This window comes from Pinus tabuliformis, chromosome 1_2 (genome assembly GCF_031772625.1).
Source record: "Pinus tabuliformis cultivar Carrire ecotype Pingquan chromosome 1_2, CPIR1, whole genome shotgun sequence".
Taxonomy (NCBI): Eukaryota; Viridiplantae; Streptophyta; class Pinopsida; order Pinales; family Pinaceae; genus Pinus; species Pinus tabuliformis.
Window position 1 is genome coordinate 389,863,431 of NC_142298.1, and position 19,501 is coordinate 389,882,931.

Genomic DNA, 19,501 nt, shown 5'->3' on the forward strand with positions numbered 1-19,501 from the left:
AGATGCCCTTATGGCTTTCATTTTTGAGATTAGGGAAGGAACATATTGAAGCTTTAACATTAGCATAATAAGCATCTTTGAGTCACCATAATGAATTTCGAATAGATAAAGATATCATCATTTACAAGTATCGTAACACCATTATATAATTCAGTTTGACTAGCTCCATACCTTTTGCTAAGTTCCTATTAAATGTTGAAGCATATATTGTGAGTGATTTTACATTGATAAAACCATTATTAGAGCTCTAAGTATCTTACTCAAATATTTATTTGTTTACATCTCAGGCTAGACTTAGCAATGTCAATATAGCCATTCCATCTCTCCTATCTATGAATAAGAATGAAAAATTCTCTACAACATACAAAAAACAAAGTTTCAAAATAATTGAAGGAAAACAATATTAGCAGCTAATTATGTTTCAATAAAAGAATATCTTCTAGTGATAAGCAATTCCAACCAATATCGAGCCAAGAAAGAACATAAGTCAAATGCAATGAGAAGACTCTGTCCAACTTCCACAACTGTAATAATACCAAAGATGTACAACAATTCTGAACAAAGGTAGATTATTGGGATTGACAAACTAAAATATCACCAAATAACTGACCTTAGTACGTTGAGCATTGCAAGCTCACATTGGATGCATGGACCATGTAGTGCATAAACTTTCTTAAAGGACGTGTTGTGTGGTTTTCCCTCGAGAAAAGCAACCTGTTAAAAAAAAATTGATATAAACACATAAGGAAACAACCTTAATTAAAAAGGAACAATGGTTTCATACTTACTTATAACGAAGTTCTCTGAAAATATACTTTTAAATGCATTACAATATTTTCCTAGGGTATACCATGAACATATTTGCTTAAGCGAACATGAATAAGCACTTCAATTATATCCCATGTCCAACAAAAATTACATTCAAAGTACCAGAAGACAATCATTTACAATTGAAAAAGGTTTGATAACAACACGGTTTGTGTGTTAACCATAATTTATATTTTGTCCCTACTGCTCCTTCAAGCCAACTACATTAGGGACATACTCTATCAAGTGTGATGTTGTTGCTTGTATGAGATTCTTGTCCCAACTTCTCAAATCTATACCTGCTTTTCTCTTACACTCCATCATACACATGTCCTTCAAACTCATCCTATGGTGGTATATCAATTCCTACTTACTAGACATTTCATTTCATATGTGCTAGCAGATGTTACGACATGATCATTTCTTCCAGTTAGTAAAATTTACATCATGTTCCAAGCTTAGAATGGTGTCAATAACTCTAACTTGTTCGTAAGTGTGTTGCAACAGAAATATGAACCTTTATTATCTATAACTAAGCAAATATCTTACTTTATTACCTTGTCTAACCATGGGGTACATTATTGTCCTTAGATAAATGTATCTTTCCCTAGGCCACCAGATATCACTAAGGGTCAAGGTAGGTAGTTTAACCATATAACCTCCATACATAACAATATTCGCAAAATCCCTAACATTTCCATTTCATCCATATAATCTTACTATTAGCTTTTTTTGTAGCTCGGACAAGTGTTCTAGTCTCTATTGATGTCTATGACCTAGAAAAGTTTCTAAGGAAATTTCACATGCTATCATAGCAGATGTAAAGCGCAGATGTTTCCACGAGTAAATCAGCACTGGGCACATGAAGAGAAAAGAGGGTTTGTCCAATTTTTGAAGAATTTCAAGAGATGGCCCCAACAGGTTTGAGAGATCAGGACAGCCTTGATGGAGCCTCAAATTTTGGCGTTCAGATTCTGGAAAGCCTGAATTCTCTTGGTTTTGGAAGAGAATGGTCTCAAGGAGTATGCGACCAGTGTGATAATCGTGCTAATGGATCCAGCACAACTCTCAATGTACAAGGAGGATGCCAAAGCCAAGAGGATAATCCTTGATGGAGTCAAGGACCATATAGTTCCTCATATCGTAGAGTAAGACACAACGAAGAAAATGTGGGACACAGTGATTAATTTGTACCAAAATGCTACCACAAACAGGAAGTGATCCTCAGAGAAAAGTTGAGAAACACAAAGATAAACAATGGGGAAAGTGTTGTAAGTTATCTCACCAGAGTCAAAGTAGTGAGGGACGAGTTAGTAACTGTCGGTGATAAACCAGATGATGATGAGCTTGTGAGGATCGCATTAAATGGATTCTCAAAGCAATGGGACATGTTTGTTCAAGTTATTAATGGACGGGATACACTGCCGAGTTAGGATTGCCTATGGAGTGATTTCACTCAGGAGGAGCTTAGATTGAGCCTCATTGGTGGTAGCAACAATGGAAAAACTCTAAAGCATGAAGATGACAAGAACGTGGCCCTAGCAAGAGAGGTCAAAGCCAAGAAGGCATCCAAAAAGGGATACAAGGGAGAGAAGAAGAAAAAGGACTCGATTAAATTCAAGTGCTTTGATTGCAGTGAGCAAGGTCAGTATGTCAACCAATGTCCAAACAAGAAGAACGGAGAGAAGAAGAAGGGGAAGCAACAGACAACAACTTAAATGGACATTGAGGATTTGTCTTTGAGACTAGAGGATGAGTTTGCTCTCATAGCTTGCCTCTCTAGCTCTACATCTATAGGTATCTGGTATATTAACAGTGGAGCATAATTCCATATGACAGGTGTTAGGGAATACTTTTCCAATTATCAGGAAGAGGAGATCGACTTCCAGGTTCAGATGGGGAACAAGTCCAACTGTACTCCAGTTGGGAGAGGGATTGTCAACATTTAGAAGGAGCTAGGCAAGAATACTTGTGTTATAGATGTGTTGTGCATGCCAGGTTTAGGAATGAACCTGATTTCAATTTCTACACTTCAAGACAAGGAATATGATGTCTATTTTAAAGGGCAGAAGGTGTACATTAAACACCAGAGTTGGAAGACGGTGAAATAGACTGGGTTAAGAAGCAACAAGCTATATAAGTTGCAATTTGACACTCCGAAGGCATTGGTTAGCAGCAGCAGTAGCAAGGAGGTGGGAGAATTATGGCATAGAAGGATGGGATGTTGATTTTTCTAGTGCAATGGAGATTGGCACATTATTTCTAAAATTCTAATAATTACTTTTGATGTATATCTTCTTTAACTTATTCAATATATCATTTAGCAAATATACTTCAGAAATTCAACCATAAAGAACAAAAGAGATCACAATGCACAAAACAACACGAGATTTACCTCAAGAAAACCCACCAAGGGGAAAAAAATCCAACAACCTTTTCAATAAAGAAATTCTTCTTGCTCAACGAGAGACACATAAGACCTAGGGTCAAACCTAGTCTTTCCCTCCAAGTCAAGCCACCCAATCTGATCCAACAACTTGTTATGCCTATCCTAACCCAAAAATTTGGCCCTCCTACAGCTGCCCAGTTACCCAAAAATTTTGGCCCTAAAGTTGCCCAAAATTTCAGCCCTCTGCAATAGAATGCCCAAAAAAACTGCATACCAAAGAGACAATAGCCGATCCACACGTGCAAGTTGCAAGAGAGAGAAGAGAGAGAGAGAGAGAATTTGTCCTTTTATTCATCATATTTGTCCTTCTTGTCCTTCGTTTGCTTGCCCAGAAATTGTCTTGTGTCTGAGAGATTGAACGCCCAAGTGGAGGAGGTCGAACTACCTTTATAGTAGTTTGTCTAAGCTGAATGGGTGTGTCTTTAGCCAGGGCCAACTTGATTTCGAAGGAGCCCAACTTAACAACTTTCGAAGCCAAAACGTACATTTCAAATATTCAAATTTTCATCCTTAAAAAGTCACAATGCAACTTTGACTCAAAATAAATTTTCTCTTGACTCTAGCAATTATACATATGCTTTACAATGATAAATACAAATGTTGATTTTTGTAGCATTGGATGTGCTCTTTACTTGAGATTTTGTAGAGAGGTTAACACACATGCATTCTCCAATACCCAGAAATCGTTTGGGAAAATTCTACCTAGAGATGATTTAATTAAAATAATTAACTTTTTTAAATGGTTTACTAAGTCTAAACTTAGGAAATCTGGTTAATTAAAGGGTTTTAATTGAATCTGGTGTGAATCTTCTAGAAGAAGAGGAGGATCAACTCCTAGTTAATCTTAGCCTTTGATTATGATTTAATCTTGTTTGTTGGAGCTCCAACGAGAGATTATAAGAAGGAGCTTGATGGGCACTTGGAGAACACACCGAGTGAGAGAGATCAAGAGATCGAATTTCTCAAGAGTAGCAGTGTTGAGTTGCCTAAGTAAGATTAAGTGATCTTCTTGCAATGAGGGGCAGGGATAGTAGTCCGAAGGAGAGTTTTCCAAATCCAGAGAGCACAAGGCAGAGGAAGCATAGAGAGCTTCAAAAAGGCAATGTAATGCCACACAAAGGCAGCACAAAGCTTCAGAGGGAGTTCAAAATTCACCTAAGAGAGTCGAGATCTAGTGCCAGAAGTTAGGGTGTCAGACCGAAGGGCCAGAGGGTCGAATTTCTAGACAGCATGAGATCATTGGAGGAGGTGATGCAGAGCCCAGAGATTGTGATGCAAATCTGCATAGGTTGACGCAGAGGCTGCATAGAAGCAGCGTGGGGCTAGCCTTCCAGAGCTTGATCAATGTCGAATCACCAGTAACAATGTGAGATTTTTTTCACTAACTCTTTGCCAATTTATTCTCTATATAAAATTGCCAGTTTGGGCATCTAACGATTTGTACTCATAAACTACTGCATAATAATAAAACCCTCAACTGCTGCACTGGTTTTCCCGAGTTGGGTTTTTCCGGGGACATTGTCCAAAAACAACTGTGTATATGTGTGTGTGTGTGTGTGTTTGTTTCTCTCCTGTGTAATATTTAGTTTTTGTAGTGTTTATTTTGTGTAGGTTGCAGTGTATGTATTTCGATATTTGCTAAGCCTTCCATTCTCTTCACTCTCCTCCTTGATTCCCTTTCGCTTGCTCACCCCCACCCAATAACGCGGAGGTTTGAACATCTTTCCCTCTCCTCGACCTCCGGCCTTTTGGCTAAGTGTGCTAACGCACCCATCAATCACTGAAACTCTGACAAAGAAATATCACTCGCATGCAATATGAATGCCAAATTGGCGATAGAGGCCAATCATTTGATTCATTATTTCGTTATCTTCGACCTTTTGCTCCCGAAATCGAGAGACTTGTCCCTTCCGCCCCCCCTCGGTATAAAGAAAGGAGCGTGGAGCCATCCTGCCTGATGGGTGCGCGCTTTCAATACGTTACGCCTTCTCTTCAACGTGTTCTTGGTTGGGATGAAACTGACCCTGCCCACGCGGGAGAGGACTTACCGGGATCTACCTGTCTTAGTGCCGTAACACGCTAACTCACCCACAGGCAAACGACTGCCTACCTTAGTTAGAGGCTAAGGAAGAGGCACTTATAAAGCAGAGCGTAAGCGAAGAATTGGTTGATTGGACAGGCTTTTCAGAAGAGCTTTTCATACACGGATCCCTAATGAATGGAACTGAATCTGCATCCGCATTTGGATCCTAATAGTATAGAACTGAAAGTGCTATTGATGGTGGCAAAACTCTTGCTAGCTTTGGCTTCGCTGCTCCCTTCGTAGTTTCTTATCAGACTTCACCTTAGAACCATGTGTAGGGTGCTTGAACTGTGGAGGTCTTTTCATTGGAGATTCAGTCCTGCGTAGGCTGAATATAACCCTAAAAACTCGATGAAAGTGGAAGCAACTAGATCAACGGCGAGGGCCAAATGAAGGTCCGAAGGGCTTGCGCTTCTGAGGGCAAGGTCCGGCAGGGTGAGCAAGCGAACCCGCCATCACCTTTAGGTGCTCGACCATAGGGAGAGGATGCGTAAGCAAGCTCGACTGTTAAGGCCGCCATCACCTTTAGGTACTCGACCATAAGAACCTTTAGGTGCTCGACCTTCTTGTTGCTTGCCGTCCAATTACACAAGCTTGCATGCATGACGTGTTCATTCATATACGATTTAACCATAGAGACGTTAGAATCGCATATCTACTCCTTGCCATGAACAAAAAGATATTTCAAGAATCAATAGAGGTAAAATTACCAACTACTATTCAATCAACGAAAAAATACAAGATTTTGAAATTCGTCCTGATCGAAACATGTTCAGCGGTGGCCGGCCTATTCACCCAAAAGAATTTCCCAAAGTCAGTCAGTCGATTCGGGACTGGAGGAGTTAGGTGTTCCACTGCTATTCCAAAGGGTGCTTCTCCGATCTTCAAGCGCTTTCCCACGTGGTAAGACGATCAAAAAGGCTGGTCCTACCTAGCTTATCGGGTTACTGGCTGGTCCTAAGAAGGTCAAGGAGAAAGTCTCTCGGGTTAAGGACAGCGAACTGATCTACCCCCTAAGGTACCGAAGTGTATGTATGCCTACTTTGATTTATGCCCAATCGAACCTTCTCTTTACCTATGCAATTAGCCAACCGAAATCAATATCACTAATAAAGATCCTTCCTTGAATTCCGATTAGTATACTGTTACCAGGGTGAACCCTCGTCCTACCGGGGGTGGGGGATTCTCATCTATTCCCACCCAACACTTTCCCAAAGAAAATGGAATGGAGGTTTTCTGGTTGCCGTTCGTTGCTTCTAAGGTAAGGGCTCATAACGTTCTCTCCTAACTACATGCATTCCTGGTCTAGGGCTCCCTTGCAGGTGAGTGGGTAGAAACAAGGTAAGGTATATAGGTCGGATAAATAGATGGATAGGCAGGCAGGTAGGCCAGCGTTTAGCTCCGGCTTTACCGAAACTTCTATTGTTTGCAGTGATATTACCCACTTGTCCAATTGTGGCTGAGCAGTTCTCAGATATTAAACGAACTTCTCCAGATGGTAATCTTAATGTGGCCAATCGATCTTCTTTTGCGATCAGTTCTGCTACAGGAGAGCCGTGTGATGGGTTACTATCCAGCACGGTTCGGAGAGCACTTGTGTAGCCTGCACCAGTTCACGAGACACAGAAAGGGGCCTCTTCGCTTTGCTTGCCGTCCGCCTTTGCCCTCGTAGAGCCAGCCAAGCGAGGCGTTCCGGTACCGGTAAGAGCTATTCAGTTCACCAACCATCTCAAGCTTTACCCTATTCGTTATCATCTTTAGATAACCCCCCCAAGCTAGGGCTTGACGTTCATTCAACATTCAGAAATAGCCTCACATAGCCACCGATCATAGACAATTCCTAGCTTTGCCATGTCTGTCCTTACATGGGGAAAGCGATAGCGATCGTAGAAAACTGCAAGTAATTTGTTTAAAGGAATTTAACAAATAGGAGAAATATCATCAGTTTACTACAGTAAGATTCGGGGTCATTGGATTTTCACAACAAATACATCAAGTGACCAAATATGCATTATGAATAACAACCATAGCTACAAATTCAACACTCCCTCTTAACTAGAGAGGTATTCATAATCATTGTCATAGGTGTTCTCAAGTTGACAAATTTCTCTAAAGAAAAGGTTATACATCACCACCAGCATCATCATCAATCATCAACATCTGTAATATACCAAATTATAGATTTGTTATTACTACAGATATTGCTTCAAAAATTTACACCATCAATTCGACAAACAATTTACACAGATTGAACCATAAAATTAATGGCAAAAACTAGAAAATATAATTTGCAACTGAACAATAAAAAAGATAAACATGCAGAGAATCTCGACCTTATTTTATTTAATATGGAAATATGTTGGTACAAGAAACAGGAATGTGGCTAAGGTGATGGCCCTGAAGAGAACTACAACAACGTCGCATTAGCCTCTATAACAACCAATCTGATGAATGCACTTGTGAATTTAGGATGAATTCACAAAGGGAAGAAATGGGTTCTTGCACACTCTCACTAAATCACCCGAGGGTTTCCTTCGGAGGGCTACTAAAGCAAAGAACTAGGTTCTCCAAACCACACCAAAGACAAATACTCAAATCCAAGATGTCCCAAATAATCTCCTCCTCCCCCTTTTAAAGGCTCGATAGATACATCTCCAATCTTCTAGAAGCATTTTATTTTATTATTATTCTAAAAGCTCCCCCTTGACTTTGTCTAAGTGTCAATCTCCAATAACAAGATCACCATAAAGATTACATCTCCACAACTAGTGAGTGCAACAAAGGCTAAGTCAATCTCTCAAGAAGAGGCCAAAATCCAAGTGTGATGATGAGAAATAACAAGAGTGATCCTCAATATATATGAGGTCTATCACTCACAATTATTAGCCCCAAAACCCCTATGACAAGTTCAATTTTGAGTATGCATCAACAAAGTGGGTTACAATCCAACCCAAAAGTTCACACTGACAAAAGAATGCGACAAAATCTCACACGTGTGGATTGAAACTCTCCTCTAGCATGTCATGCCCTTTTTGGGCAATAAATGTTATGAATGTGCATGAAATGCGCAAGGTGAAAGTCCCATAATCATAATCAACTCCATCCTGGAGGGGAATCCCTCAAGACATGCCTCAAAATGCTCCATGTGTCAAAACCATGTTCTCAGTGCCCTGCATCATATTCAAGGGGCCTAGAAGTATGATGTGGCATAATCTCTCTCTAGCGTTGAGCTCCAACTGGTAGTATAAACCCTTCGTTGCCATCTTGGGGATGACCATCATAATCTAGTCTCTGGATCAAGTCATGCCCATCAAACAGTGTTAAGGAGGCATGCTAGGTACATTATCAAAAGTCTCCAACACCAAGCAATAGGAGCTCATTGTTTCAGCATATAGGGGTGTTATAAGGTGTCAATCATTTGTTGGAACCATCAAAGAGCCCAACACTCTGCTCTGGAGGGGCAACGTTGCATATACTAGGTCATCACTGCCCTATGGATGTGTGGTGTAGCATAAGCATCATGTGTACTGTAGGCATGGAGAGTGTCCTCAAGGCCTCTGCTGCTTTGTGAAGGACCACATGGAAAAACCATCTCAAACTCAAGTGAAAGCTGCCAGTCATTAGAGACAATGACCGTGATGCATCATAGTGCACCGTACTTAATTGTTAAGGGCATACTAAGACTTCAAATTGGGATCACCTTCAAATATCTTGTTGGGCTGCCAAATTGTCCCATTTTTCACCATCCTAAAAAACCATTTTCAGAGATTTATCACACTTCTTTACCCGTCTATCACCCATTTTGCTATGTTTCTTCGTCAATGTGCCACAATAAGCTTACGAATATTAAAGTGGTTAATTATGGTTATTTTCCTTTATCTTTTATGAATTAGAAAGCATTATTGTTGGTTTTTTTATGATGGTTTTCCTAGTGTTGTTACAGTGGTTCCCATGCAGTAATAGCGACTAGCCTCCATGGTTGGAATATCTACATAGCTCCAGGAGAAATTTTGAAACATGGATTTTGTTCCTAGGGATGTTTACATGGATTTGTGTTACCTAACTCATACCCACGTCAACTCCATTAGACTCCATCTCATGATCTATAGTTCAAACAACTCACGCCAAGCATAATCAAGTGACCAACTTTGAACACGAATTGTGGAAAAACTAAGACGAATCTTAGAAATTTGCGACATGGGTTTTTCTCAGAACATCCCCAATTAGGTGGTCCACGAGCAATTTCTCCAAAAAGTTTGTGTATTGGGAGATACGTGTGGTTCTTTCAAAGGGTTCTTTATTGTTGCGGCTATTGACAGACTGCATCCCTAACAAAGCTACCAGTTATCAACTAAAGCAGCTCTACCCTATCCTCAAATGGATTTTATGCTAAACCCATCCCATGTAATCATATCTTCAACAAAGAATACATGAAAGACAATATTTTGTGAATTCGTCCATGATCGACAATCCAAATTTGGGAAAATTAGTTCCAATTCGCCCCCTGCTCTTTTCTTGTGTAAATGTATGGACAAAGAGTAGGTTGGGTGTTAAGGAAGTTAGGTTAAGAAGGGTGAGGCATCATCATTTTAGACTGTACATCTCGTAATTCCATTTCCACAAGTAATGTAATCTCTACAAGTTCATGGCTTATCTCTGAGTTGCTAGTGTATGAGTTGTGAATCACAAGCCCCATGCCAGGGAGGAAGGGTCCTCCTCCTTAACAGGGGACCGCTATGTCAGTAGAGATAGCATAATTATTTTATTTTTCATTTGCAGGTTATATTAATTCAGTTCTTGTTATAATTCCAACTTCCATTGTTACAGATTCTTGTTGGACTGACTTGGAATATGTCTTGTATAATCACTCATATATCAACGTAGTTGTCTTCAGGATCAATCCTCCCTAATTGAGTGTTGTTATCATTGTTTGATTGTTGCTACTGTTATAGATCTCCGATTCGTTGTTGATATGGATTGTTAGCTAGGTGTTGTTACGTTTAATACATTGTCATGCAGTTACTAAGTGGATTGATGTTGATTGAATGAATGGTTGCGCGAGGTGTGAAAATTCCTAAACTGGAATCCCTGCTACAGCAACTAATGACATTTCTCCTACTTGTTAGATTTACATGAACAAGTTATTTGCAGTTTCCTACAGCAAATATTGAAATACATACACTGCAGCCTTCTCTTAATTAAATATTATGCGGAAACAAAACACTGAGCAAGAAAGAAAATACAACACAAATGGCACCGTTATTTTTGGACAACCCAATGCAGGAAAACCGATGCAGCTAATCTGAGGGTTTGAATATTATGCAATAGCAAATCTGAGTACAATTCTTGGATGCTCAACTAGAAATCCGATATAGAGAGAAACTGGACAAAACAAATGGTGAAGTGCTCTCACCCTGTCACTGGGAGAATCTAAGTCTGATCACGATGAACTGGAGCCTCTGCGCAGAACTGCGTCACCTTGAAGTGCTCTCACCTTGTCACTAGGAGAATCTAAGTCTGATCACGATGAACTGGAGCCTCTGCGTAGAACTGCGTCACTCACACGCAGTTCTTGCGTCACCCCTACTAGGTATCACGCAACTCCTTCGGACCCTCTGCTGGCTAGAAAATCCAAATCTCTGCCTCCCAGTCTCACACCCTGGCTCCTGGTTACTAAAACTTGATTTCCTCAGCAAGAATTTGATTTCCTTCTAAGGCCTGCACTACCATTGCGTTAGCTCTGCGTGGGCTAGAGTCTGCCTCTCTCTAGACGTCATTTTTCCCTCTCTGCCTCGTAATCACCGGCCCAAGACAACTTCCTTCTTTCGGATACTCACTACCCTCACTGCATGAAATCTACTCGATCAGAATTTCTCCTAAGAACTCACTTCAAATATTCGATCTCTTGATCTCTCAATGTGTTTTCCAAATGACCCTCAAGCTTCCTTAAATAATCTTCTCGTTGACATTCAGCGACCTAGATTAAAAGCTAATCAATGGCTAAGATCATTTTAGCTTGATCCTCGTCTTCTTCTATAAGTTACACCCACAATTAGATTAATACCCATTAATATTTTTAATTTCCTAGGTTTAGACTTAGGGTCCCATTAAAAAATATTAACTATTTTAATAAAATTGTTTCTGGGTAGAATTTCTCAAAACACCACCTAGGTTCTTTGGAATACATGTGCCCAAGCCTCCCTGCAAAATTTGAGGCCTAGAGCACATCCGATGCAACCCCAAATCAACACGAGGGTATGATAGAATGATGGTCTGTAACAGAAGGGTTGATTTCAAGAATGTTGTTTCTACTTCCTGCAAGAGTGGTTTTGATAATGAGTGTTATTTAATTTCTACAAGTGTGATTTCATTTCCAACATTGTGTGTAGAGTGTTTTTTGTATGCAAGTGAGGGTTTGACACAGTGAGACTGGTTTTCATTGCAAGTGTGAAGAGTAACAAATTTGATTTGATTGTGTCAATTCCTGTAGGAGAAAGCATTAAAGAAATTTTGAGGTCTAAAATTGGCCTCCTAAGGATTATTATAAAATAATAGTGGAAATAAAAAAATAAGATTAGATTACCTCATCAAGTTTTGGAGGGAAAAAAGAAAAAAACTATTTTTTCAACTCGTATTTTCAACTTATCTCCCTATGATTTTACTCAAATTTTGAGCAAGAGCACTCGTTGGATGCATAATTTAATTTTGCATCCAAGGAGTACCCATGTTGGATACTTTCGACGAACGCTACTACACGAAAAATGTGAAATACATGAAAAAACGTTATTGAAATCATGTTTTTCGTGTATTTCACATTTTTTGTGTAGTAGGGACCATCGAAAGTTTGCAACGAGTGCTCCCGCTCGAAGTTTGAGTAAAATCGTAAGGAGATAAGTTGAAAAAGTAGTTTTTTATTTTTCTTTATCTTTTTACCCTTTTACTCCAAAAATGGTGAATCACCTCCCATGGTTGACATGTTGTACATTTTTATTTTCAGGTGTTGAAATATGAAACTGCGGTCAAATTCCACTTTGCGCAGCTCACTTGATGGAGATGATGATTGCATTGGATTCCTCTTTTCGAGAGGACAAAAACCAACCTAAAGATCACTCAAATCGAATAAGGGAAAGTGTACTTATGAGGAAAAGCCCACATGCGCATATTTGATAAGGTCGGCCCTAAAGCAAAGTGGACACCCTTGGCAAGCTATAAATGCAAGTGACCTCTCCCTCATTTGGACATCATGATGAAACACTCTTCTATCTTGGTTTTGACTTGCACAAGTCTGAGGCACGTCCGTGGAGGAACAAGTTTGCTCAAAGATGAAATTGCAAGGTCTGAAGCTCACATTTTTGTTTAAGGGTTTTGGGCCTCAGTCGTAGGCACAAGACAAAGATCTTGACTTCAATCGCTCGCTACCAGGCTTATCCGTGCGACCGAAGCATTCTAGTGGCACGCACAACTCGTCCTCCATGGGACCGGCATCTAGGGTTTGATGGTTATTAGAAAGGTTTGACAAACACCCTTGTTTATGGAAAACATTTGAGACATGAAATCTAGAAACCCTAACAGGGTCAATGTGAAGATGCTCAAGCACTTGTATGGGATAGTCTCTATTAATCCTGATTGTTGATAAAGTTGGTTGAAATAGTGAAAGAAATATTATCATATGGACAATAGACAATGATGGCTCTTGAAGTCTGGTTCAAGAGGGAGATGATCACCTCTCATTGAAGATAAGTACCTTTCCGACTTATGATGCTCCTTTATGTCTTTACTTTTGACTTATGAATCTAATTATTGTTTTGATTATTACTTATGCTTCCTACATATATATTTGAGTATTTCGATGTTTCTAACTTCTTGATGAGGTAGGATAAGTGGATCCTTCTTGAGGACCATGGCTAGTGCAGGAAGAGAATAACTAGTAAAGAGGCACTTGATGAAAAGGTGACAAAGTGCTATAGTTGGCTGATGTAAAATAAGAAGGTGCACAGGTATATAAACACTACAAGGTATGTATCATGTTATGTTTCAACTACAAAATTGGATGGCAATGTAATGTAATATCCCCAAGGGAATATTAATAGTAATTATGCAAAGCAAAATAGAAAAAAATACCATGAAACAATAACAAGCAATCATACCACCAATTGGCACCATAAACTACGTTGTATACTCTTTTTATTGATGGAAAGAGGTGTACAATAAGGTGTTCGAATGAGTGCACCTAGGCTTGCTCTAAACAAGCTAGCAAAGGCCCAAAATAACATGTGAAACACCCTCCTCCAAACTGTTGCTAAATTTCCCAAGTATTGCATTGTAGATACCTAGAAATGTGTTGCTACTTGAAAGGATCTGCTGCTAGGGCCCTCTCCACTGCTCAAAAAATTCCGGTAAATTAATCTCGGCCTCTACTCAATAAACCCAAAATAACCAACAAAGGGTTTGGCCAAAGCTTGACCCCAGAATTTCAACCCTCTTTGGCTTGAGTGGCTTTGCTGGTGGCAAATCGACCCACTTGTAGAATTTGCTGCTAAATGTTCCCAAAATGCATGCAATCCCTGTTAGAAGGCTCCCTAGGCCTTCCCTCCAAGTTTCCACCTGAAACTCCACTCACTCCTCAACCCCTCGGAGTGACTCTACCCAAGACTGCGCAATCCCTGTGCTGTCGTAGCTTCTCCTCTATTGTACTACGGCCTCACCACTGCTGGTATGATTTGGGACTAGGTAAAACTCCCTCCTTGGGCTGGCACTCGAAGTCCACCGAAGCAAGGGTTGTGATCTCTGCTCGAAAACACCTTTGTGTTGAACAGTACATGCATACTTGACTCACTGCTCAAGTGTGCTATGTCAAGAGACAAATTCTGAAATGATAAAAGAATGAGCAAAATGAGAGCCCCTCCTTCCTTTTTTCAAGTTGCCTCCAAGATTTCCCATGTGGGCCCACATCGAATTCCCCACACCAAATACGCTCCAATGAGATCGTACACTCCATGTGGGCCGAAATTCCCTTGTGGTGGCCCCCACACTCTACCAAGGCCGCAATCGTTTATCGAACTCTAATGTTGGAGTGCCTCCTACGCCAAAAATCAAATGTGGGCCCTCTAAGCCCACTTCTCCTAATAAACAAAAATTGAGCAAAATTGATATTTACCTAGTGAAATACTAAGTAGGAATATGATAGTCCTCCCTGCCAAAAAGTTGCTTGTCCTCAAATAACTGCAATGAAGGATGCTATAGTATCTGTTCCCCTCCTAGGTGGCATCCTCATCCGGCAGATTCCTCCATCGGATCAAAAACTCCCTAATGACCATGTTACGCAGATGCCTCTCCCTGGTATCCAAAATGGCCTCTGGTTCCAGCACCAAATGCCCCTCATCGTCCATAGGGGGTAACTTTGTAGTTGTTGTAACCTGTTGTCCCAGTGCCTTTTTCAGGGAAGACACATGAAAGATGTTGTGCACCTGGCTCCCCAGGGGTAGCTCCAGCCATGGCAGGCGGCCCAGGACAACCCACCAAAGTCCCAAGCAAAGAACAACACCGCGAAGCCGAAGAAGGACACAAGGAAGTGGTGTGAGTTCCATAAGAGCTCCACTCACAACACAAGTGAGTGTCGAGCCAAGCAGTAACTGGTGGTCAAGCTGAAGGCTTCGAAATCAAATGCATGTTCCGACTCTGAGTCCAAACCTGACAAGGGGAATGACAAAGGGAAGCAGATTATCGATGGGGAGCCCAATGCCACCGTTGCCACCACGAAGATCCAGAAGGAGGAACCCAAAGATCAAAAGGAGGAGGAGCGCCTCTTCCACTCCTAGATGTGGGTTAAGGGTTCCCCGCTACAGTTCATTGTCAACAGCGGGAGACGAAAGAACCTCATTTCAGCAGAGGTCATGAAGCGGTTGAGCTTACTGACCACAGAACACCCACAACCATACACCATCAGGTGGCTTCACCAAGGACGGATCTTCGTGTGAGCCAGCAGTGCCGCCTTCCATACACCATCAAGCCCTTCACGGATGAGGTATTATGTGACGTTGCTCCCCTTGATGTTTGTGATGTATTATTAGGCCAACCATACTTGTGGAAGCGACATGTTGTGTATGAGTCAAGGCCTCGTGTTGTTATTGTTACTTTGGGAAATAAGTTGTACAGGATACCAGAGTTAGCACCGCCTACCGCAAGCTCTTTGGTTACTGCAAAACAATGCAGTAAGCTCATTTCCAAAACTGGAAAATTTGTTTTCCTGATGATATGCCCTCAGGGAAAGAAGAAGACGGTGGCCACAACCTTGAGACAGGGCCCCTCCACACAACAACAACAGATGGACAAGGTCGTGGAGGAGTACGAGGACATCTTCACCTCCCCCGCAGGGGTGCCTTTAAGCTGTCAGGTCAAGCACTCCATCGATCTAACCCCAGGTGCGTCGCTGCCCAATGGACCAATCTATCAATGCTTCGTAGTAGAGAAAACAACGAAATCAAGAGGCAGATTCAGGAGTTGCTGCAGAAATGTCACATCCGATCGAGTTCATCATCTTGTGGGAGCCCGATCGTGTTGGTACAGAAGAATGATGGGACTTGGAGATGTGAAAATTCTATCACTGCAACATCTGATTTACTTTTCCTACTTATACTTCAAAAAGTTATTTATGAAATTCCTTCAATAAACATTAAAATAAATTCTGCTGCAGATATCACACCGTAATACAGAAACAAACACATGTACAAGAATCCACACATTGACACAGATATTTTGGACAATAGTCCCCGAAAAAACCCAATGTGGGAAAACCGGTGCAGCAAGGGAGGATTTTATTATTCAGCAATTCTTCAATACAACAGTGTGCCAAACTAGCTCTCCCATAGAGAGAAAATTTCTCTAGCACTTCTCCTAGTCCCAGCGTCAGCTTGGCTGACCTCTGCATGGCTCCCAAACACTCTGCGTCAGCCCCTGCTTGATTGTGTCAGCCCTGGGCTTCTCTTCGTCACCCATGCAAGCCCTATAGTGACTATGCAGTCTCCTGTTGCCTTTGCGTCTGCATGAAATGCCCTGCGTCTGCTTCTCTTGCCTTAACACTGACCTCTAGTGGCTGATCCCTTCTCTCTATTCCGTACTTGCTGTCTCATGACTACTCACCAGACCACTAGTTTGAATTTCTCAGCTAACCCCGCTCCAGAAATTGAACTGATTGGTCTCCCTCAGTGTGTCCTCCAAGTGAACCTCAAGCCTCTTATATTTTTCTCGTTGACAAATCAAAGATCGAGATTAAGTCTCTAATCAACGGCTGAGATTAACTTTGGCTTGATCCATGACTTTTGGACCCTTCTAACACAGTTTTATATTAATTCACATTAATATTTTATTTTCTCTAAGTTTAGACTTAGGGACTCCATTAAAAATATTAATTATTTTAATATCTCCCAAACTATTTAGAATTTGCCCAAACCATTTCTGGATATTGGAGATCTCATGTGCTTTAGCCTCTCCACCAATTTTCGTGGCTAGAGCACATCCGATGCTACCCCAAATCAACAAGAGACTCTGTATTGACTATCGGGCGTTGAACAAGATCATTGTCCGAAATAGGTACCCGATCCCACGAATTGATGACCTTCTGGACCAACGGGGGCAAAAAAATTCAGCAAGATCGACTTGAAGTCCGGATATCACCAGGTACCAATCGAACCCTCCAATGTGTGGAAGACTGCCTTCAAAGCCAAGGAGGGCCTTTTCGAATGGTTGGTTATGCCTTTCGAGTTGACGAAGGTTCCTGCAACCTTCATGAGGTTGATGGATGACATCTTGCGGCCATTCACCAACTCATTTGTAGTGGTATACTTGGATGACATCTTGATCTTCAACCAGAGTTGGGAAGAGCACCTCCACCACATCCGACAGGTTCTCCAAACACTGCAGCTACACAAGCTGTGTGCCAATTTGGAGAAATGCACTTTTGGCATGACCTAGGTTCAGTATCTGGGATATAGTATTGATGAACGGGGCGTGCATGTGGATCCAACGAAGATCCAAGTCATTCGGGATTGGTCAGCCCAACCACTCTGATAGAGCTCCGCAACTTTCTGGGTCTTGCCAATTCTACTGCAGGTTCGTGTTGGGATTCTCTCATCTCACTTGGCCCTTGAGTCAAATCACCAAGGGAGGAGCGAAAGCAAAATTCTTTTGGTCTAAATTTCAACAGAAGGCATTCACAAAGTTGAAACATCGCCTCTGCTCTACACCAGTGCTCACATTACCAGACTTGCAACAACCATTTAAAATCGAGACAGATGCCTTTGACTATGCTATTGGGGCAATCCTTACTCAACAGGGGCATCAAGTGGCATATCACAGTGAGACACTTTCAAACATAATCCGGAAGTATCCCACTTATGACAAAGAGATGTATTCCATTGTGCGAGCCTACTGACAATGGAAGCATTACATTTTGGGAAGGAAACAGTCATCCACACAGACCACCGACCTCTTCAGTTCATACAGACGCAAGGGAAATTGCAAAATGATCGCCATCAAAAGTGGTCCACATACATGCAATAGTTCCATTTGAATATCAAGTATACGAAGGGCAGCACCAATAATGTTGCAGACTACTTGAGCTGACCACCAATCATGGTGTTAACCACCATGCTCAACTCTTGCGGGCACGAGACTTCTGATTGGCCACTTCTCTACAAAAGCGACCCAGAATTCGGCCACACATACCATACGCTCTTGGAGGGTCAGCAAGTCCATATTTTCACCTCCAGGATGCCCTGTTATGCCACTTGGGAAACCTTTGTGTTCCTTCAAGCGAGCGTGTCAAGATGATTTGGCAAGTGCACTACAGTCGGGCCGCTGGTTATTTCGGGGTCGAGAAATAGTGGCAGTACTGCAGAAGTATTTCTATTGGCCGAATCTTCGACAGGATGTTGGGAAGTACATCAGATCCTGCACTGCCTGCGCCATTGCCAAACCGACCATCAAGAAGCAAGGCCTCTATACTCCATTGCCTACCCCTGGTCGACCTTCGGAATCCATCTCCATGGATTACATGTCGAGCCTTCCTTCTACTAAGCATGGCACCGACTATGTTTTTGTGGTCGTCGACAGATTCTTGAAGATGGCCATTATAGCAGCCTGCAAGAAGAATATCATAGCAGAAGCCACTACTAAACTCTTCTTTGAACGAGTGTGGGTACACTTTGGGATCCCACAGTCTATCATATCAGATCGGGACAGCCGGTTCCTCGGTACATTTTGGTCCAATCTCTAGTCGATGTTGGACACCAAGCTCACTAAATCCACAGCTTTCCATCCTCAAACTGATGGCCAGACAAAGGTCGTCAACAGGATGATCGTACACAATATGCGCATGTACAACTCAAAATATCCACGCACATGGGATGACAGTCTCCCCTATGTCCAGCACAGCTATAACCGGGCTCTCCACAGCTTGACTGGCCATAGCCCTTTTCAGGTGGGCTTGGGATTCCAGCCACTATGTCCCATTGATGTGGCCATACCATTTGCAGCTACTCAGGCAGATTCAGATCATGTCTAGTTCGAAGCCGATAAGGTAAACAGCTTCATTGATCACATCCAAGATATCCGCCAGTAGGTCCACGACATTTTGGAGAAATCAAATGCAAAGTACAAGCAGCGACATGATCAACATCCACACAAGTTTCAAGTGGGCGACAAAGTCTGGTTGCATTTGCAAAAGGAACGCCTTACCAGAGCCTATCAAAAACTCAAACCACTCTAATATGGTCCTTACACCATTACCAAGTCTATGGGAGACAATGCATTTTAACTCAGCATTCCCCCATTCCTTGGCCTACACCCAGTGTTCAATGTGGACCGCCTTCGACCATACTTCCCACCATTGCTAGACACATCAGACATTGCAAAACAACTCACACCTACAAAGCTAAATCTAGGTTGCATGGAACAAGCCACAACTGATCGAATCATGGACACACAAATCAAGAACACCTGACAGCAAAGGATCCAATTATATCAAGTTGTCAAAACAGGCCAACTCTTTCACCAGGGCAAGTGGCTCACTAAGGACCAAGTTCAGCAGAAGTTTCCTCATCTCATGGAGGAACTCAACGCAATGGGGACCATTGCTTCCTAGGGGGGAGGAATGATCCAGGTGG

General features: G+C 41.7%; 1 protein-coding gene across 7 annotated transcripts in view; it reads right to left on the reverse strand.

Moving 5' to 3' along the window:
• The window catches only part of LOC149206006 (uncharacterized), a 415,715-nt gene that overhangs the window by 207,632 nt on the left and 188,582 nt on the right, over positions 1-19,501 (reverse strand). For all 7 annotated transcript variants that reach the window (XM_089395252.1, XM_089395250.1, XM_089395253.1 and 4 more), the window contains one exon: positions 611-714. In XM_089395252.1, coding sequence (XP_089251378.1) covers positions 611-714 — 104 coding nt within the window. The remainder of the gene's footprint in view (positions 1-610; positions 715-19,501) is intronic.